Here is a 25,376-nt window from a genome sequence, read left to right as displayed (position 1 = left end):
TCTCTCAACATCAAGGTCATGCATGAAATATGAGAAATTACCCTGAGAAATTCTGATCCTGGAGGAGGAGTTCATGACTTCAGAAATACCAGATTTGGGAGGGGATGGAAGGGCAAGGGATATATTTTCCTTTTCAAAATACCTAAGGAATTTAGCCCGTGCGCGGAGACAATGAGATTTCTCCCCTCAGTGCCAGAAGGGGTAGTTCAGACCCATGTGTCTTGTTAAGGTTTTGGTTGCTGTGGGTCAAAATCCCTCCCATCCTGCTGCAATCCTAGGCATGCATGAGTTTTAAATCGCCCTAAAATCAAGAGAGTAGCTCAAATGTGAGATTTAAAGAAAAGGCTCCATGTCCTCTATTCTGTACAATTTCTATGGCTTTAGGTTAGATTTCGGTCACTTTTTCCAGCTGTGAGGGGCTATTAAATTAACTTATATGTATAGAAAGTTGTTTATAGATACATTTATGCACATTTTTGTGATTTCACGTAATTGTATGATTCCGGGAGCTGAGCGCCCTGAGGTTTGTTACAAAACACAAAGGTTGGCAGCTCTGCCACGGCAGCTGCAGGGCGGTGGGAAGGGGATGATGATACGTGCGTGTCTCAGGCTGTTTGGTCTGTCCCTTGCACTGGATGGGCTGGCAGGGTGGCCTCTGTCCACTTGGCATCTGCCACTGACGGGAAGCCCTGCTTTCCCCCATGAGACCATCCCAGCAGCATCAGGGCAAAGAGCAGGGGCTGCCTCAAGGCGGCTCTGTGTCAGACCCCTGATGCCGGAGTGGGATGGGGGGTTGGCCTCTGTGCCCAGCAAGCCAGCATGCTTGGATCCTGTCCCGCATTCTTGCCCAGCCCTGCCCCAGCTGGCATCTGGGGGATGCGGGCCGGAGACCTGGCTGCTCCCCAGGGCCCCCCCCACACTCAGCCATCCTTCTGGTGGATTGGTGCGGGGTGAGTCTGGCTGCTCGTGATGGAGACAGCAAGTCTCTGCCGGCAGGGAGGGAGGTGCAGGAAGGGCTCAGTGTGAGGCTTGCAATGTGTTTTGGCTCTCCAGCTTGGGGAGCAAGAAACTCGGCCTGTGCTGCCAGAGCTGCTCCATCAGCCTCCTGCGCACAGGGATGCGGAAAGGCATCTCCTTTCCTGGAGCAGGCGGCTTTCCCATCGGTTGACTGTGATTTTGGTGGGGAAATTCCAGCCTGTGGATGCCGGAGCAAGATCCAGAGCCAGGTGCACTATGCTCCGCACCAGGGGGATGTTGCAAACCCTGTTTTCAACCAGTGGTGCTGGGGGCAGGTTGTGTTGACGTGCACCTGCCTTCACCGCTGCTGGAGCAGGTTGCTGCTGACTGTAGAATGGCTCTTTAATGATGAAAAAGGGAGATTTTTACTATGTGCATCAAACCTTTCTCCATGTAGGCACTCCCACCTATTCAGCTGGTCTTAAACATAGCAACAGCAATGCCCTCGGATGCTTGCAGGCCCTCGTCTTTCTGTATGAATGTGCCACCAAATGTTCCCTCATGCCTGGGGCTCTGTTGCTGCCCCTCGGACCCTGCTTCAGCGAATGTGCTGTCTGTGTGTCCATGTGCATGAGTGGGTGCACGCACATGCGGAGTGTGACTGCGAGTGGGAAACTGGGGTTTTTTTAGCTCCTCATTATTATCAATGGTAGGAGCCCCATGGCAGTGAGGCTGGAGGTGCCCGAGACCTTAAGGGAAACAATAGGGAAGGAGGAGGCTTTGCATTCCTGCTCCCAAATTGAGTCGGAGGTGACAGCCTTTCCCTGCAATGCAATTAATCCCGGCAGCGCCTCTGCCGCCCTCCCCCTCCCGCCTCGTCCAGGAATTAATTACTTGATTATAAATCCCCGAGCGACAGTTTATAATAGCAATAATCCCCTCGAAATTCATCCTTGCTGCCGGTTTCTTCCCATCTCGCCCCTGTCGTTGAGTCTCTAACGCCGTGTCTCTGTGCTGGGCGAAGCCCTTCTCACCGCGCTGGTGCCATGGCTCTTCCCTGGGATAACCACAGAGGGAGAGAATCTGGAGTTGATTTTGAGGGATGTTTTGCTCCTGCTTACAGGGATGGAACCCTTCTCTCACGTGTAGTGGATGGGGAAGCATGCAGGAGCAAAGTGCTCATGCTGATAGCTGGGGACTAAGATTTTGTCCCAGTTATTAGGCTGATGGCCCAAGCCCAGCCCCAAGGACTGGGGGCCAGGGGCTGGCAGCCTGGTGGGGGGAGGCCCTGTTCCTCCTCTCTCTGTCCCTCCTGATTATGCTGATGCTGGCTCTGGGGCTTGTCACAGAGGCAGGGAACACAGAAAGGATTTGGCACAGCATACAGGGGTGTGAGGGGGGTGGCCATGTCTTGCAGGAGCCTGCTGGCGATGGGTGATGGGCCTCAAAACAGTGCTGCCATAGTGGCAGATGAGCTCTCCCTGTGTCCCCCCTGAACCAAACCCCAGTGACCGGGTTGCAGAATGTTACCCAAGGGGCTGCCCCCATCCAGGGGACCCAAATCAAGGTCCTCAGCTGATAAGGCAGCCCAGCATATACAGGCCCTCTGTGCAGCCATTGATATGGCAAGATTTCCACCTCCACCAGGCATGCTTGGGCTTTCAGCTCAGCAGTGGCACCCCGCTGTGAAGAAGCACTGTCCATCCTGAGCGACACGGGCAGAGCCAGGGCAGGCAGCACCGTAGCTTCCTGGTGTGTGTGGCCACTGCTCTCTAACAACTGCTCCTCTCTCCCATCTCTGCAGAAGATGCTGATGAAGCAGCAGGACCGCCTGGAGGAGCGGGAGCAAGACATCGAAGAGCAGCTCTACAAGCTGGAATCGGACAAGCGGCTGGTCGAGGTAACTGGTGCTTCGCCCTGCTGCAGCCAGCCCAAGGGACTGTCACCCTATGAGGCAATAGGGACAGGCTGCAGGGGCAGAGGGGCCTGGTTGGCAGGGAGGAGGGTGGACATGCAAGGGGTGAGTGGCTGGACAGACCTGCTGTCGTGCAAGTCATCCTTTTGGGTGAAAAATCATGTTTGGGGCTGCCCTACAGTCTTGTGGGTCCTGGTGTGAATTGAGAGGCAAGGAACAAAGCTGTCCTTACATATCAGATGTCCCACCAAACCCTCAGCTCAACACAGACTTCCTGGCTTCATCCCAGGCAGAAGGGGAGGATCTGGAAGTGGGAAATCCCTGAATAAATCACTGAAATACCCAGGAGGTGGAAGAGATGCAAGTGGGTGTTTTGCTGGGATATGGGTAAAACAAGATTAGCTTGTGGTCCTTAAAGCTCCTGGGCCTCCCAGAGCATGGGGGGAAGGGCTCTGGAGCATGGTGTCCCCAGCCTGGGGTGGAAATGGGGATGGGAATGGGAATGAGGATGAAGATGGGGATGGATGGGACTTTCCAAGGTGGTGTGGCACATTGTTGCTTGATGTTAGCTCTCTAGGGTTGATCCCCACCTAGACCCTAGAGGTAGGTCCAAGGGGTTGTCTACAGTGTCCCTGTTGGGTCTTGGCACATGTGGCTGCTGATGGCAAGGTTAGGTCTGTGTGGGTACTGCAGGGGGGCAGAGCTATGGTGCAGCTCCCAGGTCGCACTCGGCCCTGCTGAGGAGTGGACCCCGGTATCCTGGGACACCATGGTTGGAGGGCACAGTGGGACTGACCCTGGTCCTCTCCCCCAGGAGAAGGTGAGCCAGCTGAAGGACGAGGTGCGCCTGCAGTACGAGAAGATGCACCAGATCTTGGATGAGGACTTGCGGAAGACCATGGAGATCCTGGACAAGGCCCAGGCCAAGTTCTGCAACGAGAACGCAGCCCAGGTCCTCCATCTCAATGAGCGCATGCAGGAGGCCAAGAAGCTCCTCAGCTCTGTGCAGGTGATGTTCGACAAAACTGAGGACATCAACTTCATGAAGGTAAGACAAGGCGGGGATGGGATGGGGGCCATGGGGAGGAGTGGGACATGGTGGGGAGGGGACTGGGGACACTGACAGAGCTAGCTGATGCCTTCAGGTGGCTGAGCAGTGGGAGAAGGCAAGGAGAAGTGGGGCAGACTCAGCAGCAGCCTTGAATGAGGAGATGCCGTAGCTGGAGATGGAGCTGGGACAGCCTGTGCTGGGGAGAGGGGGCTTAGCACCCCTGGGCAGCCTGTCCCCTCCTGGGGGGCCACAGAAGGTGATACCGAAAGGGGAGGTGACTGCTACAGCAGGGACAGGCCTAACTGACCAGATCTTCTCCTTCCCTTCCTAGAACACCAAGTCTGTGAAAATCTTAATGGACAGGTAAGTGTGCTGGGGAAGGGGCATGTTTATTGTTTGCAGGGTGGCAGCAGCACAATGCCCAGAGGAGAACCAGGGCCAGGGATGCTACAGGGCCTGGAAGAGGCATGTTTCATGCTTCACTATTCCTTTTTCTCTGGGAGGATGAAAAAATCCCCTCCTGCAGCCATTGAATCAACTCTTCCCCTTGGACGAGGGAAACACAGTGTTGTGCTTGTGGAAGAGCAAAGCTGGGACCCAGCATCCCATCCAACATTCTGTACAGAGTGGGAGCAGCTGGGTTGGGTCACAGGGCTCAGTTGGCTCTGCTGGGGCAGAGGCAACATTAGTGGAGCCAATGGGAGCTGGGGTGGCCATGGTGGGGGACACAGGGGCTGCAGGAGGTGAGTCCTGGCATGGGACCTTCACAGCAAAGCTGCACAGGAAAAGTCCTGCCCATCGAGAGAGAGACAGCTCCCTGCTGCCCTCCACACTGCTGCCCTAGGGAAGTGGTTTTCCCCCAGAGGGGTGTGAGGAAGGATCCATCTGACCCTCCCCTGAGAGTACCTTGTCCCTCACATCTCTCATCTCTGCCCATGGTCCCCAACAGGACCCAGAACTGTACAGGTGGCAGCCTGCCCCCACCTAAAATCGGCCACCTCAACTCGAAGCTCTTCCTAAACGAGATCGCCAAGAAGGAAAAGCAGCTCAGGAAGTTGCTGGAAGGTGGGTGAAGTCTGAGGGGTGCCAGGGGGAAGCATGGGACCTCACTACCTCCTGTATCCATAGCTGGGTGTCCTGCGGATCCCAATACAAGAGGGTTGGGAGAGCTGTTGGGATGCAAGGACCCATGGGAACCTCTCTGCGGTCAGCATGGACATGGAGATGCCATGAAGCGAGCTCCTGGCTCTCCCCAGGACATTCCCCTTGGCCTGTGAAGCAGCTGTGTTTTGGGGTGACAGAGCAGAGGGCTGGCCATCAGCAGGAAATGTTAGTGGAAAGCTGGGGGTCGGTGCCCGGGTAGGGACAGCCAGGGGCCAGCGTGGTACCACAGCCCCCAGCCCATGCCTGGGAGCAGACCACATCCTGCGGAGGTTGTGGGTACTCAGGAAGGGGATTTGGGTTTGTCACCCAGGCTGTCCCACCCTGATCCTGTTACAGACCATGGTCACTAGCTGTGCATGGGCTCAGCCTATGCAATGATTGCAGAGCAGCACTTCAGGCTGCTCTGAGCCTGCCGGCCAGGTCCGGAATAGAACCTGCAAGTTCACCTGTGTATGGCTGTTTGCCCAGTGTGCTGCTGGTGAGGCGGGATGGGGAACCCTCTGCTCATGTGGGGCTGGAACGTGGGTCCTGGGGCTTTGCTGCAGACTGGGACCAGTACCCTGTAGCTGTGCTTGATGCAACCCCCCTCTCCCATTCTCCTCTGCAGGTCCTCTGAGCACCCCCGTCCCCTTCCTGCAGAGCATCCCCATGTACCCCTGCACTGTCAGCAACTCCGGCGCGGAGAAGCGCAAGCACTCCACCGCCTTTCCCGAGGGCAGCTTCCTCGAGCCATCGTCCGGGACTGTGGCGAGCCAGTACATGAGCCAGGGCGCTTCGGCTGGCGAGGGGCAGTCCGCACAAGCCATGGTGCCTTGTAGCTCCACGCAGCACATAGTTGGACTTCCCAGCGGCCCACAGCCGGTGCACTCGGGCTCTGTCTTCAACCCATCTCACTACCCCAACACCACATCATCTCAGCAGTCCGTGCTCTCCCAGTACGGCGGGCGCAAAATCCTCGTCTGCTCCGTGGATAACTGTTACTGTTCCTCCGTGTCCAACCACAGCGGGCACCAGCCCTACCCGCGGTCGGGGCACTTCCCCTGGACAGTCTCATCGCAGGAGTATTCCCACCCGCTGCCGCCTGCCCCTGCCGTCCCACAGTCGCTCCCGGGACTTGCCGTGAGGGAATGGATTGACGCATCCCAGCAGCACGGGCGGCAGGATTTCTATAGGGTGTACGGCCAGCCGTCGGCGAAACACTACGTCACCAGTTAACCATCACACACAGTCTGCTCCGTGGCGCGCTCGGAGGGAGAAGTCTGGTTTGGTTTGGCTTTTCTTCCCCACCATCACCCCCTTTTAAATCAAACGCGATGTTTCCCCCGCCTCCCGCCCCTCCAGGATTTTGGGGAGGGTTGTTCCCTCATCCCCCTCTCGCTCTTTTTTTTTTTAATCCCTTTAAAATGAAATAATTTTTTTTTCCTTCTAATTCCTCTTTTTTTTTTTTTAATTTAATTTTGGAAAGTCCTTCCCGCCCCTCGCTGGGAAAAGATGAGGGAGAAATTACTGAGAAGAAATTGATGGGGATTTCAGTCGGGCGTCTGGGCCTGTGCTCTTCCTTGCTCCTCTCTGCCTTTGGAAAACTCCAGAAGGGACAATGGCACCTTCCCTCTTCCCATTTCTCCAAGTTCATTTTTATTCCGTTTGGTTCCGTTTTTCCTCTTTTTCCCACCCTTCTCTTTCCCTTTTGAAAAAGAAAGCCACCCATCATGGATTCCGTATGAAATGTAGATTTTGGGTTTGTTACCTTGTTTTTTTTTTATTTTAAGAGGCTGATTTTTTGTGTTCCGAGGCCACCTCTCACACCTATTGGCATTTTTTGGTTGTTTTCCTTCTTTCAGAGGTTTGTAAATACACGATGGCAGGAAATTAATGCACAAAAATAACAAAAAAAAACACAAAAAAAAGAAAAAAAGGGAAAAGAAACTTTAAAACAAAAGAAATCACGAATAAATCAATAAACAAAGAACCTGTTCTCATCTCCAGGAGGGGCCGCGTGGCCCTGCGCCCCCCCCTCCTGCCTATCGCTGATGCAACTTCCTGTAACAAGCACTTTGTATAAAAAGAAAGTGGACTTCCTGCTATAAGGCACAGGTATTTATTCTGTAACTGATTTTAGAACACACACACACACACACAAAGTACTCAAATAAATGTGATCACTTAGTGCAAACGCCTCGCTCTGCTGCAGCTCTTCCCCCCGGGAACGCCAGCTCCGGCGGGAAGCTCCCATCTGCTTTCGGAAGGAACTGCTCCAACGATGACGGGGATTTTCCACAGGGCTGTTTGGGAGGGATCAGTGCGGGGATGGGGTGACAGCGGGTGCCCACCAGCACCCAACCTGCATCCCAGCACTGTGGGGAGGATGCTGGAGTCATGTCTCCCTGCGGCTCCCTCCCAGCCGGTGAGGATGTGAGTCAGGCATGGAGCTGGCCAGGCCGCATCCTGCCTGCAGCCTCCAGAACAATCCCCATTGTGGGATGGGGACAGGGTTGGGGATGGGGCAGCGGCTTTCCTCCCTTCTCCGGCATCCACCGTGCTGGCCATGCTGCAGCTTCAGCACCCAGGCTCCATCCCCACTGCCCCTGGGCTCTCTGTGTGCTGGCAGCACCTCGGGTTGGTTCAGGGACCCTCTGTGCTCAGCCAAGGATGGGAAGGGGCAGGAGAAAACCTTCAGACAGAGCTTACAGTGGAGCCATGGGCTGGGCTGGCTGTGCCTGTACAGGGGCCAGCTCTTCATCTGGGGAAATTGGGGCTGACTTTGTAAAGCAGAGCAGTGTCTTAGAGGCATTCAGGTTTTTACCATCGCGCTCTTCGGGCTTGGCTTCCTCTGTTTCTTCCTGGTTTTGTTCCGGTTTGGTTTCCCCCCTTGCTTTGGTGGGAAATGAGAAGGGAAGAGGGTCTGAAACCAGTGGGCAGTGGGTGGAGGGAGGGGACCTTTGTGCTTGGCTCTGCCCATCCAAGCCCAAGGGAGGCAGCAGCAAATCCCTTGCCAAAGGGCCCCCTTTCCAGGCAGTGCACCCCACCCCTGTACCACTCTGTGCACAGGGTGCTGCGCTGTGCTGCTGGGCCCTTCCCAGCCCCATCCTGTGCAGACACTTCAGGAAACACCCAATCCACTGGGATATTTGGGGGTTTTCTTCTTGGTCACAAGCAAAGCACTCTGGTGGGATGCTCACAGCCTCCACCACAGGGACCGCACGATGCTTTCCCCATGTCCATGTGCCTGGCTGCCGGGAGAAGGGGAAGAGCCCCAGGAGTGACAGGGACACAGACAGGGGTGAGATGAGTGACTTCCCTCTCTGTGGAGGGGGGTCCAGGAGCAGTCCCCGATGCACAGCCATGGCCATCCCGCACCGCACATCCCCTGCGCTTGGTGCCTCCCAGCTGTCATCACCATCACCACCCTCTTCCCCCTTGGCACAGCTGCCTCCTCCTGCAGGACGGGACAGCTGCCGCATTAAGGCACCTGTCCCTATAGACGGGGGGGACGGGGATGGGGTTGGGACACAGGGTGACCCCCAAGGGCTTGGGACATGTCCTCGCTGTGGGCTCCCTGCGCCTGTGCAAGAGGGAGAAGTCCCAAAACAGTGGGGACAGAGCCCTGGTGCCATGGCCCCCAGTGCCCTCCCCAGCCAGGAAGAGGACCCTGGAACCGCAGCACCACATCATCAAACCCCATGTGGTAGGGATGGAGGTGATGCTCCCCCCGGGGTCATGCCACTGGGTGGTGTGCCCTCAGCCCCATTGGGTTAACAGCGTCCCAGGCCACCGGGAGGGGAAGCACGGATGCTCCATGCTCCAATGCTCCATGCTCTGGTGCTCAGCAGGGTTTTATTGATGGATGGCTCTGTCCAGGGGGTGGGAAAAGCAGGGGAGCCGAGGCACATCCATAAACAGCTCGAGTTGTGAATGGAAAGAGACGGATTAGGAGCCAGGTGAAAACATGTCACGCGGCGGGAAGAAAAATGAGCAGCTGGGCCAGACCAAATTGGTGTCTGATGAAGGACGTGGGGCCTGGTGGAAAAAGGATCCCGGGGCTGCTCGAGGGAGGCTGATGGGGAACAGCTGGAGCTGGACACGCACATCTGGCAGAGCAGGGTGAGGGGAGAGGCCGAGGCAGCAGCAACCACCACCCCTCCGGCCACCACCGGGCGCGGGGCTGCGTCTTATCCGCGGCTGGGTGCATGAGAGCGGCTGATGCTTCATTTGCAGGCTGATCCAGGGGCCATCCCTCAGCAGGGATTTAACCGGTGGGGTTCAGGCTCTGCCGTGCCGAGGGGTCCCCAGGTGGAGGAGCCGTTGCCTCTTCCCCCATTTGCATACATGTAAATAAGCAATCAACATAATGAGAGTGAATGCAAACCAGGCTTTCAGTTTGCAACCAAGTCCTATTTTTAACCTTGGAAAAGGGTTTCAGCAGGAAGCTGCAGGCCCTGTCCTGGGGCTGTCAGCACATCCAGCCGTGTGCCCCAAAGCACTGCTGACCGCATGGCCACCACCGGGTCAGTGCCTGCTGCGCTCCGCTCCCCTTCCCCAAGGAAACAGACCTCACATCCTCATGGAAACATGGACAACGCTCCATCACACACCAGCTCATGGGAACCTTCATGGGCAGCTCTCCCACCCGCCGAGCCCCCGGGTGCTGCTTCAAGCCGGGGTGTGCACCCAGGGAACCCCCCCGGCGCCCTGGGAGCGAAGCCCCATGCTTATACGTGAGGGGTATATTTAGATGGCATCAATTTGAGTTTGCACATCAACCTTATAAATATGAAAGCTCTCTCGGCGAGATGTTTAAGATACCTCATCAGCCCCTGGAAAATATGCAGGAATATTAATTAGCCAGATTTGGGTATTATCTCGTAATGAGTAAATGAAGAGACTCGCTGCCTGGGATGAATCACTGGTGGTTTGGTGGGGTTTGGGTTGGGGTTTGTAAAGAAAAGTGTATTTCTGAAGTAATTCCCTCCTTTTAGGCCAGTGCCCATGGAGGGGCTCAGGGGGCCGCAACTGTGCAAGGGTGGAACACCTCAGGGTGCTGCTTACATGCAGGGACCCTAATGGACCCTTAGGGCTGGTGTTTTGCAGCCCCTGGTTTGGCCTCTGCTGGCTGCACTGCCTTTGGGATGGAGGGAAGGGGACAGGGTTGGAGCCTTGCTGCAGCTGCAGCAGCTCCAGGCTCAGGATGGAGGCGGAAATTGCAGCCTTAGTGCTTTAAAAACTTACTTTTGGCTTCTCCCTCTCCTGCCTCCATCCTCCCCTCCTGCCTCCTGCTCTGCATCCTCCAGCTGGGACAGGACAAGAACATCCCAATTGCTGAATAAACCCGGATGAAGGATACGCTTCAAACAGAAACACCAAACAAGAAATGTCTGTGCACTCGGATGGATGCTTCTCCTTGCTGGCATGCAGCAACTTTGGGGGCCTTCTCTGGGGCACCCCACATGGCTGTGGGGCTGTAGAACTCCCTGTCAGACCCAAAACCTTGCATTGAGCCACAAGCAGAGACGGGGTCCCTGCAGGAAGGGCTTGGAAGATCTCCATCACTGCGGAGCATCGCTGCACTCTGGGATGGAGCAGCCACTGGGGTTTTGCCTTTCCTGCCAGCTCTGGAACCATCTCCTCCCCTGGCCTTAAAGCTGAGGCACCCCAACGGTGATGGAACGGGGGGCTCAGGGCTGAGCAGGTCACAGCCCAGCTGGAGGTGGCAGAGGATGGGGACACCAGCACAAGCCTCGAGGTCCCGGTTGCGTGTCCAAGCTGATGGGCCAGGCAGCAGCGCCATGTCCCGTGGGCACAGGGAAGGGGGACCGGAGGAGGCAGGTCGGGACAGAGCAGCCGGCAGGTCCCCGGTCCCCCCCACTGGCGCGTGGCGGCTGCCGGGGGTGCGGGGCGCTGCCGGCTGCCGGAGCTGCCATTGTTTGCCTTCAATCAAGATGTTTCAGGCAGAATCAAAAGCACCAACTGGGGAAATCATCATCACAAAAAATCTTGCGCCTGCAAAATAGGTCAAGTAAGACTCCAAAGAGAGAGAGCGTCTGATCTGCATTGCAAGGAAGAATAGCAACAGCTGTGATCTCCAGTATATATGGATGGGCTGGGGGGGGGGATAAATATATATATCCATGCATATGTATAACCGCTTACAGCTGTTGGGCCGTATGTTCATTAGGGCCAACTGTTTTGGAGGCAGAGGGATCAGCGCTAATCGGGAAAGGGAGTTTATCATCACATTCAGAGGCAAAAGTGTCAGGAGCAACTGCAGCCCCCCTGCTCCGCAGCCCGCACCAGCTGTGCTGTGCTGAATGCACCCGATTCAGCGTGTCCCCCCCGGCCCCCGCCGGGCTGCCAGAGCTGCGGATCCTGCCCCGGCTCCAAACGCAGCCGCAGCCCCCGGCTCCAAGCGTCACCCCAAGGCACATTGAGGGTGCTGTGCCTCAGTTTCCCCATTCCCCCAGCCCAGCTCTCCATGCTCATGCTGTTGTCCTGGCTCCCTATGGCGTGGCCCCCTCTTTTATCCCTGCCTGGCGCTGGCCTCACAGGTGCTGGCTATAAAAATGAACTCAAAATACATATAAATCCTCCTGTCTGACACTGCGGAGGGCAGTGGAGCCAGGGCAGGACAGCCGGATCAGCCATGCCAATACTGCCTGGCCAGTGGGGACCCAGCTGTCACGGGCTGCAGTCCCCAGCCCATGGGTGATGCTCTCAGCATGGCGGGACCTTCTGTCCCCATCAGCATCCCTCTCAGCATCCCAAGCCCCTGCCAGCTCTCCTCTGCCAGCCGGGAAAGCATTAAAGCTCGCAGGCTTCGGCTCCCATCAGCAGCACAAATAAAGGTTGAGAAGCCAAGCAGCAAGGACAACCTCTGCTTAAAAATACGTCTCATCCAGATGATTTATTCACAGGGCGTTCCTGCCAGCACCTAACGCAGCTCAGACCTGGGCCCTAACCTACCTGACAGCTCCCCTTCCCCACAGGGTTATTCGCTCAGGGCTGCATTTGGCTGCCTGGTTGTGCTGCTCGTCGGGCTGCGGCTTGGAGCCGTGCAGTCACAGCACATTGCAAGCAGAGGGGCTCCTTCCAACCCCTCCGCTTCCAACTGCGGTTTTGCTTATTTTTGTTGTACTTTTCCCATTAAAAGGACACAGATATTCATCTTGGTCAGCCAGCTAAATAGGAGATGTGGAGAGGGCACCCCCCACATCCCATGCTGCTCCCAGCAAGCCTTTGACAGCGTCCCCCAGCACAGACTGCAGCTTTACAGGAGTTTCGCTTCCAATCAGCGCTGGGAAGGGAAATGAGTGAACAGATTGCAATAAAAAACCCAACGAGCCCAAATTCAGCCAACTGAGCCCGGAGCTGCGACTCAGCCAGGAGCCAACGGCAGGGCTGCGGGGCGAGCTCGTGTCCACACCAACATACTAAATGTAGAAAGCTTCAGTGCAGCGCCTGGGTCATGCAGTTGTGGGGCAGTGTGGCCAGAGCACTGCATGGCCACTGGTCCAGCAGAGCACGGCAGGGCTGGGTGATGCCCATTGTGGCTACAACACTACGGCTGCAATCTCTGGCTCCGCAGCCATAGACAATTTGATTTCTCTGCTCTGATAAAGGCGAGTGCAAGGCCATAAACACAGGGGAACACTGGTCAAAGAGGAACAAAACCCTCAGTGTTTATTTCTCCTCCAGGCTGTGGATTATTAGTAGCATTATTTTTCCCCTCCCCACAGCCAATCCACTCGGATCCTCGCCCTTTTGGGAGCACTAAATTCATTCATCCTGTGCATGCAAAGCGGGGCTCGTGCGGGGAAGCGCGCTGCGGTTCGCCCCAGCAGACGCATGCAAGGTCACAACCAGCCTCGCCATAAATTACAGCGCGTCGCACCGTAAACAGCACCGGGAGAGGGGAAGCAGGGGCTGGGGCCTCCGGGGCCGATACATAACGTCGTGACAAGTCAAACAACTCTCAGGGTGTTCACTTGCCAGAGGAATATTTTTTGCATCCAATCCATTAGGCAAAACGAGATGAAAAAGTATTTCCTACTTTGCGGAAAAAATACCAGGGCTCGGGATAAAGCGTGCCTTAAAAAAAGGAGAGAAAAGGAATTAAGTGTGACCATCCATAATGGTTTTTTTCCAGCGGCTCCGACAGCATTCCAGGCATCCCGGCCGTGCAGGGAGGGACCTGATGCTTAAGAGCTCTACTGGCTTCTCGCTTCTTGGAACAGTAATGAGTCAAATTAGCTGGAAAGGAACAACCCCGGAATTCGCTTCCCTCCCTCTAAACCCCCTCCAACCCCTGAACCAAACCCAGATTGTTTGCTGCTTTTCTTTTTCCCCTTCCCTTCCCCTGCCAGGTCGGTGGGGACGTGTTCCCTGACACGCTGCTTTTTAACCTACAAAATGGTTCCTGACATGGGAAGATCGTCCCGAAGTTTGGCTTTCCCGCTGGCAGGCTTTTCCGAGAGTTCTGGACAAGTGAAAATCCAAAGGGAAAAGGCTTCTTCCAACTGTTTGACCACTTCTAGTACTGGCAGCTGTCTCTGATGGGGAGACGGAGGGGAGTGGTGGAAGCGCGTCCCCGCAGACTGTGCGGCGGCTCCTCAGCCGCTTCATTGGGAAATAAGCCTGTGGAAGCAAAAGGATCACCCCAAACACGAGCTGTGTTTCTACTAAATTTTAATTTATTTATTTTTTTCTGTTTTTTTTTCTTTTATGTGACAAAGACATCTCCATTATACACTGAGTCACAACATGGCCAGGTATTGCAAACACTCCTTTCTGGTGACACTCCAAAAGGGAACATAAAAGAAAGAGCTTGTGTGGACCCGGCCAGCTCAGGGAACGCAACAGTGGCCACCATTTGCTTTTGCAGAGCAGTGAGCCCTGTTGGGCCCAGGAGAGCTGGAGCGGGCTGGTCTCCTCCCAGTACACTGAATGGAGAAAGTCTGGTGATCAGTTATAATTTAGACAGAGAGAGGGTCATTCATGGGCAAGAAGCAGTATTGGTAGGGGCAAAAATGGGAGAAGGGTACATGAGGCTTTGGCAGGCATTCTCCAAGGGCACGGAGAGAAGAGATCCTCCATCAGAGCTGCAGCCAGAGGAGGACAACACTCACAGTGAGAGCAGGGGTTTGGACTCTCGCTTCCTGATATGCCCTTGGAGAATTTCACTTCTCCATCATCTCTCCCCTCCTGAGAACACAGAAGGGGCAGGAGAGGCATTGTCCATCTACCGCAAAGGTAAAACCACATTTAATGATGTGATAGTGAATCAAGACAAACTCCCCGTAGCAGGGGGATTAAACCCTGCGGCAAACTCCTCAAGGCCTGGGCTGGATCTGTCACCCTGAGCCTTTAAATCAAGGCTGGGTGTCCTCCTACCAGGGATGCTCTAATTCAACCACAAGTCACCGTGCTGGCGGGGTGGCATTTAATGGGCTGTGTTATGAGGGAAGGGAGGTCAGGAGAGAGGAACAGAATGGTCCCTTCCGGCTTTAAACATCTATGAATTGATGCGACGCGTGGCAGAGCTCCTCCCATACCAATGAGATGGTTGGTTTGCTTCCCCTGAATCTCACTTAAAGGAGGGCAAAGCAGGCAGAGTTGGAAGGACAAAGCCTGGCGTATGCAGTTACCATAAGCCAAATGGGAGCTGAAGGGCTGGGAGAGGGCAATGGGTTTCTCTGCGCAGAAGCAGGCGTTTTGGGCTGGCCCTAGCCAGTTTTGCAGGCGGTATTTAGCCAGGTGCTGCCAAGGGAAGAGAGCCCTGCAGAGGGTATAACAGATGTAAACACATTCAGATAAGGAGCAGCAAGAACACAACCTCAAATCCTTTCACATTTTCACCAGGTGGATACACAGAGAGATGTTTACAATACAAAACGCAGTTACAGCCATCACTGCAGGGTGATTTACTTGCATCATGGTCATTTTAACCCCCCGCCTCCATCCTCCCAGCACAGCACACTCTAGCAAGGTCTTCCTCACTTACTACTTGGTGCAGGTAAACCCAATTAATCTCCTGGATTACAGGTGAAGCTCTGGCTGGTACAGATAAACACAACCAGTATGTGTAGCTACATGCAAACATAATGAATGAGCCAGCAAACACTTCTGGATCCTGTGTTCAGTAAGGCAATTTTTGCTTCCAAATTCAAGTGACAGGGAAACAACTACATATTCATTTTACACACATTTCCAAGTTTAACTTCTGTGAGCGTAAAAAACACCAAATTACCCTCCTGGATGCTTTTTGGATCTAGAAGCGAACTGTGGCACAGGTGGAGGGTCACAGGGTAGGTTTGCCTCTGGTAAAATAGTAGGGAGCAGGGAAGCAGTAACTCAACCCCTTTACAAGTGAGAAGGATCAAAGCCCAAGCTCCCAAGGGGACTTTGTTCTGTCCTGCCTGGCCAGGGGATGGGTACCCAAGCATTTCACTCTGTAGCTGACATGCAGTACAGGCAAACCCAAAGCTCAGGAGTAGCTCTCACAAAGCTCTGTCACTCAGACAGCACAAAGCATGCCTACAAGCAAGGGCTGCAATTCTTTACAGTGCTTGCATCAAGCAAATGCATTAATTGCTAGGGAAAGGCGCTGCTGGGATGCATTCTCCTCCTTGGGCTGACCCAGGAACACGCAATGCTCAGATTCCTCGGCTTCCCGATAAGCCACTGCAGCTGGGGAGTCACTGAAGGAGCTATGTTTAAATGAGAATCTCTCATCGTAGCACTCCTTACTCAACCCATGCAGAGCCGGAGCTGTGTCACTCTGTCATTAGCGATTGCTTAACAGCTCACTTGAGCCTGCTCTTCCCCCTCCTCCCAGTCGTCTGGATTTTAAAGCAAGGCTGTGCTATTCTGGCATGCGTGTCCTGCCTCGGTGCTGGAGACAGATGCACTCAGAGGGTGCTGACTCACGGACGCAGGCAGATTAAACTTGGATTGCTAAAGCAGTTGCTGTCCCAGCTGTCCCTCGGCCCCCAGCCACAGCACAGACAGCTGAACTACACATAGATCAATCCCCAAACACTACTATACACCCTGATGTATGGGGGGACCAAGGATCGGCCCCAGATGACTTTAATCTGCAGGGCTGTAAGATATAGGCAGCCAGAGGCTGCTTCACGTACAGTGCAGATGTTTCTGCCATGAGGTGGAGACATCCAGGGGAAGGGAGGAGCAAAGAGCTGGGAGCTCCAGGGGTGTCAGCCGTCTGCCTGGGTCCATGAGTCAACTCGCTGACGCGTGGTGAAGCCACATGCTTTAGTACATGCAGCTTTCCCCACACTGCCCGCCGGTCTGTCTCCAAGAGGTGGAAGGGGTAATGCAGTCCCTAGTCATGCTCTGGCCTTTCGCAGGCAGGCAGCAAACAAAGCTGGCAAGCAGGGCAGTGGGATTATTTTACCATCTGTGCATTAGAAACTGGCCCAGGAGTCACCAAGCTCACTTCATGCGGGACATGGCTGCTTTGGCGTGCTAATGACTCCTGCTCACTGTCAGCTGGGGCTAGATTTGAATTGGGGATGAGGAGGTGGAAAACACATTCCCTTTTCTATTTCAGCAACCGCATCCTTTTAGAGCAAAGCCAGTTTGGAGAAGAATGAATCCTCGCTTTAAAGAGCGCTTCCCATCTGCTGTTCATCAGCATCCTCACCCTCCACCAGGACAATCCTGGGGGGACCTCGGGCCCTGGGCAACCAGCCCACCATGGGGCAGCCCCCTTGAGTCCCTTGAAGGGCTCAGCCAAGCCTGCCAAGGAAGGAAGGGGGGGGGGGGGGAGGGGTAGGAGAACATATTTTGCACATTTCGAAAAGGAAACCTGGGACCTGGTATCTCATTCTATAAAGTAATCATGGACTTAATTGCATTTTGCTGCAGAGTTGCCTTAACATCAAGGGAAAATCAAGAGGGATTGTTCAACATCAAGACTAATCTCGCACATGGAACTTATTGAACGTAGGAACCACGTTTTTGCTGGCTCAAGGTGAAATGCTAGGCTGAATTCTCCTTCAGCTGCGAGAAAAGCCCTAGGCACGCTCATCCTGCATTATTTCAACTGTAGAGAGCTTCAATTATACACATATAACCCTTCCCTCCCTTCTTCAGCGGTGTCGCAATGCAACAGTGCCTCGTTATGATCAAACTCCTCTTTTATGGCTATAGGAATGTGCGGAAGTCTTCTACCCTCATTACACAAACGACTCCTTAGCAGCTTTATTTTAAGAAACTACCCACAATTGGTAACACAACCGCATTTTATCTATCACTGAGGGGAAGCTGTGACTGACACCTGAGCATGTCCTCAGCAACCGCAGACCTGCACGTATAGGGCAGGTCCTATGCATCTAAGCAACTACAGGAACTCACCGCTCCCTCTGCACCACACTGAATCACAGTCTTGCTTCTGCTAACAAACTTGCTTGCTAAATAGACATTTAATACTATTTATGCATAGGGAGGAAATATAGAATTCCTTTATTGGGGTAAAAAAATGACACTAAAGAGCAGGTCAAGTTCCAAATCCAGCAGTAGGTTTTAACCAGTGTTGTTCCCTTTTTTCTCTCTTTTTTTTTTCCTTTTAACAGCTGTAGCTGTGCACAGATGGAAAAACATTTGGTCAGAAAGCAGCAAATTAGTGTTTTCAGGCTAGAATTCTGCTCCCACCGCTCCTCCATTTCCATGCAGCTCTGAACGCTTTATTTCTTCTTAGCATTGACATTTTTGCACACCCAATTCATGCCGTCCTTCAGACAGAGAAAGGTAACATTAGTCAAAGGAAGGGAAAAGGAATCCCCCAATCCCACCTGGTCACCATTACTGCAGGCACCGTGTTCTGCCTCCTCACCCACCTTCCGCCTGCTCCCTGCACCCAAAACCACTGTGGGTTAAAAAAATAAGTGCTTCCTTGCTCAGCAGATGTTGTCACACAGAGCTTATTAAATCTTTCATCTGACCATAAAAAGCATCATCGTCTCATCATGTCACAATGCATAGGTCCTTCGAGGAAGGATCACTTTGCAGTTGAGCTGCATCAGTGGCAGATGAAGGCTCAGCTCCAGATTCAGCTACAGATGATTTGTGTAACCTTGGGCAAGTCATCTTATCTTTAAGACCGTGGTTTTTAGGGGGCTGCTTGCTATACAGTCAGCTCCCTGCTAAGAATATGGCTCTAATTCTCTGCTCAGCTGCAAGCCTTGAAATCCAGATCCATGAAAGTCACTGCAATAACTGGATCTGGACCCTGCTCCCTGTTCCTTGGGGCCCCCACAGAAAATGGGCCCTCAGGGGCTCCACAGGGGTTCAGTGAGAAGTGATGTGGTCATGTTTTAAGAGGCTGATACATTCTTCAGGCAGCTTTTCTGACCACAGCAAGCAGGACAGTAGCACTTCTGCTGTGAATACCTCATTTGTGAGTTTATTGCTCATATCCCAGAATGGGACACGCTATTGAAGGCCAACCAAGACTTTATCTGTTCCTGTCCCTTATCTATTAGGAGACACACACAATGGAGATCAAGATGCATAGTCTCCTCATATTTGTGCCCCATCAAACCGATTACCTCTGCCATGCCTATGTAGTGTCTCTGCTGACAGGGAGGCACGGGGCAAAAGGTAGAGGTCTGGGGATGAGAGGGGAACAGCACACCTTTGCGCTCTGAAATGGGGCAAACATTACCTTAGAGTCCAGGGCAGGGGGATTTCACTCTATTATATTCAGTGGTCATTTTTAGATCATTAAAATTACAACTAGACCTTGAAAAAAGATCAGAACCTTTGGGCCAGCATAGTGGCTAGCCCTGTGGCAGCAGTGTTGCTGGCTTCCTGCACCATTGTCCCCAGACTGCCAAAAAGCTACCAAGGACCTCAACCTCTCCAAGGACAAAGAGCCAAAGGCACAGCACAGCAGGACCTTTGGGTGAGCAGAGACCCACTGCCATGCCTCCATGCTGCCCCTCAGCCACCAAGGTGGTGGCCATCTCAGAAGGGAGGTAAAGAGTTAAGAGAGAAGAGAGGGAGTCCTCAGGGCTTAATCAGAAGCAGAGGAGTTCTCACTTGAAAATACCAATTCACCTTGATAGCTGCGCTATGTGACACTTCTTATCTGAAGGGGAGCAGCAACTTTTGAAATCAGCCCTTGTTGCTGTGTTAAATAAAGAAAAAGAGGGCCCAGCTTCTGTGCTGGAGTGCACATGAAGCCCTACGCTAATAACACTTCTAACTCTAACCTTGGGGAGGGTTGATGTCTCCAGTTTCATTTATTTATCTCCACAGCAGAGATCAGTGTAAAACAAATTGTCTGAAATCCTCACAGCAAATGGGAAAAGATGAGAGGTAGATTCATTTTAAGGCCCAGTAGCTTTGTGTCTTCCCCTTTCAATAACACTGATAACCTAGGTGTAAAACATGTAATGCCTTAAGCAATCAATAGTGTGGTTTAAAGCTTATCACTTTAGAGAGAGAGAAGGAGCGAGTGATTCCCAGCATGAGGAATGCCAGGGCTTAACAATGGGGCTAGGAAGAGAGGTGTCAAGCCTTTGGCTTGATTGTGTGCTTTAGAAATATGCATGATTGCCTGCAAAGAGTAAAAATAAATAAATAACTAAAAATGCTCCCACAACGATTCCAGCTTCCCCTGCCTCGGAAGCAATAATCACATTTGCACACATCATGGCATACAAGGCAAGCAGAGCTCCTCATTCATTTTGAATGTAGGTTTATTTGCTGAACCAGAACAGCTGAGACAGCTTAAAGTAATAAATATCAGCTGACACCCTCTGCTATTCAGCACAGTAATCCCAGAAACAATACATCACTGCAAAATAACAAACACGCATCCTATCTTCTACCTAATCTGACCACAACCTGAATTCACAGTGATTAAAACTCTGCCTGCTGCCATTTGGGAGCTCGGGAAGGGGGACAGACAGACCGTTTCCGCACCAGTGTGGCGAGGGTCATAAAGCAGAGTTTATGATGGGATTTACCACAGCTAGGAGCCTGTCTGCATCAAGCATTTAACGAGGGCAAAAGAATGACATAGCAAAATGCAAGAGGAAAGGTGAACTCCAAACAGGCTTGAAATACGGAAGTAGGTCACCAAACTTTTATATCAAGAAATGATTTAAAAACCCTCTCTTCTGGCATAAGTTACCTGGCACAAAAAAATCACGTTTAATTGTAAATACCTCCCTGTCTGACAGTGCTAACAAGAAAATGAATATGCTAAGCTCTACGTGTGTTGTATCAGAGAGGTACGTGTGAGACACCTTCCTCACCTACAGCCACATCACTGCTACATCCATAGCTTCTGGTGCACCTTTGGGAGTGTGTGTTCTGCTGCACCCCCAAATACTCTGGAGAACAGCAAACACAATGGAGAGCAAAAGAAACCATAAGGTATGTTTGCAGTTTTTCTACCTAAGGTTTGAAGCAGAATGGAGGGTTGGTAAAATAGAGAAATCCAGGGAAGCTGATGCAAACACAAAGAGCTGCTATGGGGAGGGCACATGGGAGGGAGGAAATGGCGCTTGAAAGAATGAAGTCCACAAGGAGTCAACTGTTGTCATCCTTTGCCTCTACACACATTGTCCCTACATCTGCATGCTTAAAAGATGGCTCTATGCAAAAAGTACAGTCCCTACAGTAACATTTAGATCTTGATAGATGTCCTTGTGCTGCTTTGTTGAGACACAGAGATGTTGGCAGGTACTCTGAGGATGGAGACGAATACAATATTAGTATTCCAGCCTCAAGTCAACCCTGGGAAAACTCAGCCAGGGAAAGATTTCAGATCTTTCAGCTTTGCCTCTCTCAGCTCCTTAGCAAGCGGCTAGTAAACTTTACCAAAGTAAAAAGAGAGAACTCCAGGGAAGGTGATAATGCTCCTTGCAGAGAAATCCTGCTCAGCACAACCCCGCCTTGCTGCAGTCACATCTGCTCTTGCGCCAAGGGAGTTGTACTCTAGCGCCCTTTGGGAAAGGACTGGTAGAGCCTTCCCCAGGAGAAATAAAAAGTCCTGCTTGAGATTAGTCCACTGCTTGCTTATTCTTGGCATTATCAGCTTTGTGGTTATGGGAGTGAAGTAATCTGACTTCAAACACAGCAAACAAGTCCTTTCCACCCTATAAAAAGCCTCCCAATTTCTGCTCCCCTGTAAGCCAGGGATCAGGCAAGGCCACAAACTTGTGACCCCTAACATGACCTTAAGGACAGCAGAGCTTAATCTTTTCATGTAATCCTCTGTCTGCCATAACAAATTGGGTCAGGCAAGTGCAAAATTCTCCATCTCTAGCATTTTTGGTATGCGTTATTTTAACTGTCACTTTCTTCTCCCACTGCACAGCTAGCACTGTGCTTTCATTATCTGTCATTTCTTTGCACCTCCAGTTATCATATAGGCTGGCTTTCACAGGCTCCTGCAAGTACCTTATCCGTTGTCTTTTGCCTGGGTGCAGGCTTTTCTTTTGTCCTCTGAGACCTTGTATCCCTGATGCAGCGCTGTAGACTCCCTCCTTACTCTGCTTAAAAAACACAAGACTTTGCCATGAAATCTGGAACCATGGTTGTTTTTCCTCAATAAGTACTCACTCTGCCTGCCCCAGGAGAGCTGCAGTCATTGAAATTGGTTTTAAATCACATTTACAAGTAGCTGCAGAACCTTGTGAAGACATGGAAGATCCCTGCCCCATCTAGATGCCCTGGATAAGACATCTTTAAGACAAAACCTAGCTCAGAAGATACAGCATTGCAGGGGGGTCCTATTCTGAATCTTGCACTTATGAAAGCACTGAATCACAGCATGGGTGTAACTTTGGTCTTGGGCTTCAGTCTCAACTGGGCTGAAAGAGCCAGGAAGGAGAAGGCGGCTCAGCCCTTCCCACAGTCCTTTGGGCCAGACCAACTCTGGAATAAATTAGAGAAGTTTAGTGGCTACTCTCAGTTCCACTGGCTTTTAGTGGTCTCCAGGGGGGCATTATGCTTGGGACACTGTGGATGCAATACACTGCAGCATCGTTCTGGAGAATGACTTCTAGGGGCAGGCTGAGCTCCTGCTGCCTTGATTGGAGAGTCTTGCTTCGTACAGGAAACAAACTGCAGAGCATGGACCAGTCCAAAGCCTTGAGTCATGTTTAATACACATCCTGGCCCCTAAATAACACTCCAGCAAGAGGGCAGACAGCAAAACAGAGGAGTCCTGCCTTGCTTTCACCCTACCCTGGCCGGCCAAAGTGAAATGTACATAGCTCTTGCACGCCAAAGACTGCAGCTGGAGATCTGGTCACAAAACACAACCCCAAGAGCCTATGTGGCACCAGAGAGCTGTTGTGCAGCAACGGTTCCCTTACGTTTCTCTGCTGTCATTGACGATCACCTTCCTTGTTTGCTGTGCTCTGTGGCAAGAAGAAAAGGCTTTCCTGCATTCCTAACTAAGGCTGAAGGATAAAATCAGACCCAAGCAGACATTTTGCTTGAAAAAGTCTCTAAGCATGAGGAATGCCACTCTTCCCTCAATGGCGCCATGAAGTCTGACTAACAAGGCAAGAGCTGCCCACAGTTACAATCAGGAGGTAATGAAGTCTTCAGCTGTGTAAGAGGCTGCCAGCTGGAGTCAAGGACACTACACGGGTTCCAGTTAACCCAGTCACCTCTCTTCTGAGCCTGCCCAGGACATTGCTGGGGCCCTTTTCCAGAGCCCCCAGTGGTTAATTTTAAAATAGAAGATGACAATATGGATTCCCTCCTTAATTAACAGTTTTATTAAACAACCCATTTCAAATAATAGTTAAATTCTCTAAATTTATATCATTCTATTAACCATAATCTAATCTCATTAACCTTGAAATTCCCAGTCTTAACTACCCAATTCTATACACCATGGTGCTAGCAGCTAAACTAATTAAATGACCTTCAAACTATTTCTCCTTCATGTATTGGCATTATTTATCTTTGCTCATTGCTCTCCCTTCAAGCTATCACAAAAATCTTCCCCTATGAACTCTTCTTTCATGCACTCAGTACTAGATATGCCACCACTCTTCCTTGCAAAATCCATCAGTAATGTCTCCAATTGTCCTCTAGCTAATATATTCCATCAGTGGCGACGGTTAAGTGTGCTCACTCCTTGGCTTTCATTCTGAGTACCTGATGCTTCCACATCTTCATTTATTGTGCTGTCACTCATTGTCATTTCTCAAAGAAGTCCTCAAAGCAAAGACCCGAGATTTAACTGCACATAGAGAGCTCCTGTTCACAGCCACTGGTAGAGGGAGATATTATGTACCATGATCTTCAAAAACGTCTTACTTAATCTCACTCTCTACGCAAGTTCTTCTTTGATTCCCCTAAATTTTGAGCACGTTGACCTCTTCTCAGAGTTCCAGGACTGAAGATGCCATTTCTTCCTGTGCTGATCCAGGTTTAGTTTAAAAGCCATCCCCCAAACTATTTTGTTCAATGAATTACCAAGGCAAGGGAGAGTTTGGCATTCTTGCTGTCTGATTTGACAGGGCTGGGGTTATGGCAGAAGAGAAATGTAGAGGCTATTTGCTATAAGCTATAAAGAGTTTGTGACTCCCCTGACCTTTCGGCAATAATCATTTAAGGAATAAGCTGCAGTATTTAGGGCAATGAGACTTCTGACATCAAAGCAAAATGTTATCTGGCCTGCATCTAAATTAATTTGTCTAGATAAGCATGATGAACAAAATATATAGGCCTATAAATACTTGTATTTAGCTTCTTTTTTTCTGGAAGTGAATGCAGAAGCAGATTTCCTTTCCCCAGTAGAGGGTATTGGGCTGCATAGTTTACTGACTGTATAGGGAAGCAGTGTACTTCAAGGAAAAGGCACAGTAAGAAGGTGCCATCAGTGAAGAAGTGTGCAGCCCACTCCAGAGAGCCCACTGATTAGCTTAAGAAGGAAGTGTTTTTCAAAGCTCACAAAGTGCCACTTCTTGTCTCTTAGTTCTTCCTTATCCTACACACATCCCTGAATTTCATCTGCCTCTTTACTGCCCCTTTGCAGCTGGAGAGCTCAGTTAGACTTCCATAAACTAGAGGAGGGCCTGGAGGAGGGAAGAAGGTGACCTCTGCCTGCCTGCAACTCTGTGAACTGCAGCCCCACTTTCCTGATCACATTTCTTTGGACTTGAATATACACTGCCATTGTGGAATGCCTTTCCCTCTACCACCACCTCTTCAAAATAAACATGAGAGTTGAAGCCTTTCACAAGATGGGCTGCAACACAGCTGAATTTGCATCTTGGCTAACTAAATAAAGGCATTTGGAAGGACACCATCTACTATGTTTAAGTCTAAACATCTGGCAAGAATTTTAAATAGGAACTGCTGTACCGGGTCAGATCAATGGTCCAGCCAGGCCAGCACCCCCTCTCTGGATGCCACAAGAAAGAACATGTAGGAACAGGATCTCTCTTGGTCTGTTCTATCCTCCCAGGCCACGGTTCAAGCTGTTCCTCATTCAAAAGCTGCCTCCAGATCCTAATGGTCAGAGGTTGCCTGAAGATCTCTTCTGAAATTCACTCAGTGTTTTTCTGAACCAACTGATACCTCTGGTCTGCACAACATCCTGTGCCAGTGAGATCCACAATTTAATTACACAACTGGCAAAGAAGCACTTATTTTTATTTCTTTTAAGATGCTGATTATTCCATTAGGAACGCCCTTCCTCTAGCAATGTGAAAAATAGCACACAGCCTAGCTGACGTTTTTACACCTTATTTTATAAATCCTGAAGATGTTCCCACTCCCTATCCTCTCTCTTCAAAGCTGAAAGTTCTAATTTATTTATTATCCCCAGGTATAGATGCCACTCTGTGCTACTGATCATTCTCACCAGAGGATTCTCAAATCTCTCCTAATTCTGAGCAGATATAAGGACAGTATTTTTTCTGGTGAGTATAGTTAAGCGCTAGAAGAGCTCACCCAGAGAAGCTGCAGCATCTCCATGCCTGGAGATACTAATAACTCGATTGGACAAGGCCCTCAGCAACCTCTTCTAGATTCACAGTTTGACCCACTTTAAACATGAGATTGGTCTAAAGATCTGAAGACCCTTCAACCTATTTTTTTTTGGTGGACTCTGTGATTCTACTACTACTGAAGTCTTTTTAGACAAGGCAGATGCAGAATTAAATGTCATGTTCAAGGTATGGGCTCACAATGCCTTTATCCTGCTACAAAGGAAATGTTTTCTGGGATGTTTCTTGTTTGCCCTCTGATAATTGTCTAGTATTTGATTTTCCTCTCTGCCCTTTGATAAGCAGT

The 25,376-nt window shown here is 51.4% G+C and overlaps 2 protein-coding genes across 4 annotated transcripts in view; one reads left to right on the top strand and one right to left on the bottom strand.

Moving 5' to 3' along the window:
- TRIM8 (tripartite motif containing 8) overlaps window positions 1-7,260 on the top strand; it is a 29,304-nt gene extending 22,044 nt beyond the window's left edge. Inside the window, exons 4-8 of the mRNA XM_061458871.1 lie at window positions 2,762-2,857; window positions 3,687-3,920; window positions 4,255-4,286; window positions 4,873-4,988; window positions 5,695-7,260. Coding sequence (XP_061314855.1) covers window positions 2,762-2,857; window positions 3,687-3,920; window positions 4,255-4,286; window positions 4,873-4,988; window positions 5,695-6,302 — 1,086 coding nt within the window. The 3' untranslated portion in view covers window positions 6,303-7,260. The remainder of the gene's footprint in view (window positions 1-2,761; window positions 2,858-3,686; window positions 3,921-4,254; window positions 4,287-4,872; window positions 4,989-5,694) is intronic.
- A 7,644-nt stretch (window positions 7,261-14,904) lies between these two features.
- ARL3 (ADP ribosylation factor like GTPase 3) overlaps window positions 14,905-25,376 on the bottom strand; it is a 28,828-nt gene continuing 18,356 nt past the window's right edge. For 2 of the 3 annotated variants that reach the window (XM_061458868.1, XM_061458869.1), the window contains exon 6: window positions 19,787-20,800. In XM_061458868.1, the coding sequence (XP_061314852.1) occupies window positions 20,708-20,800 (93 nt within the window). In that variant the 3' untranslated portion in view covers window positions 19,787-20,707. Of the gene's footprint in view, window positions 17,834-19,786; window positions 20,801-25,376 lie in introns of those variants that run through there. The other variant, XM_061458870.1, reaches the window with a different exon arrangement.

Source organism: Pezoporus flaviventris, unplaced genomic scaffold (genome assembly GCF_033815535.1).
Source record: "Pezoporus flaviventris isolate CSIRO_AGI_PZ_B2104156 unplaced genomic scaffold, CSIRO_AGI_Pfla_v1 ptg000029l, whole genome shotgun sequence".
Lineage (NCBI taxonomy): Eukaryota > Metazoa > Chordata > Aves > Psittaciformes > Psittacidae > Pezoporus > Pezoporus flaviventris.
The sequence above is the reverse complement of the archived record's forward strand: the minus strand, read 5'-3'. Positions and strand labels throughout refer to the sequence as shown.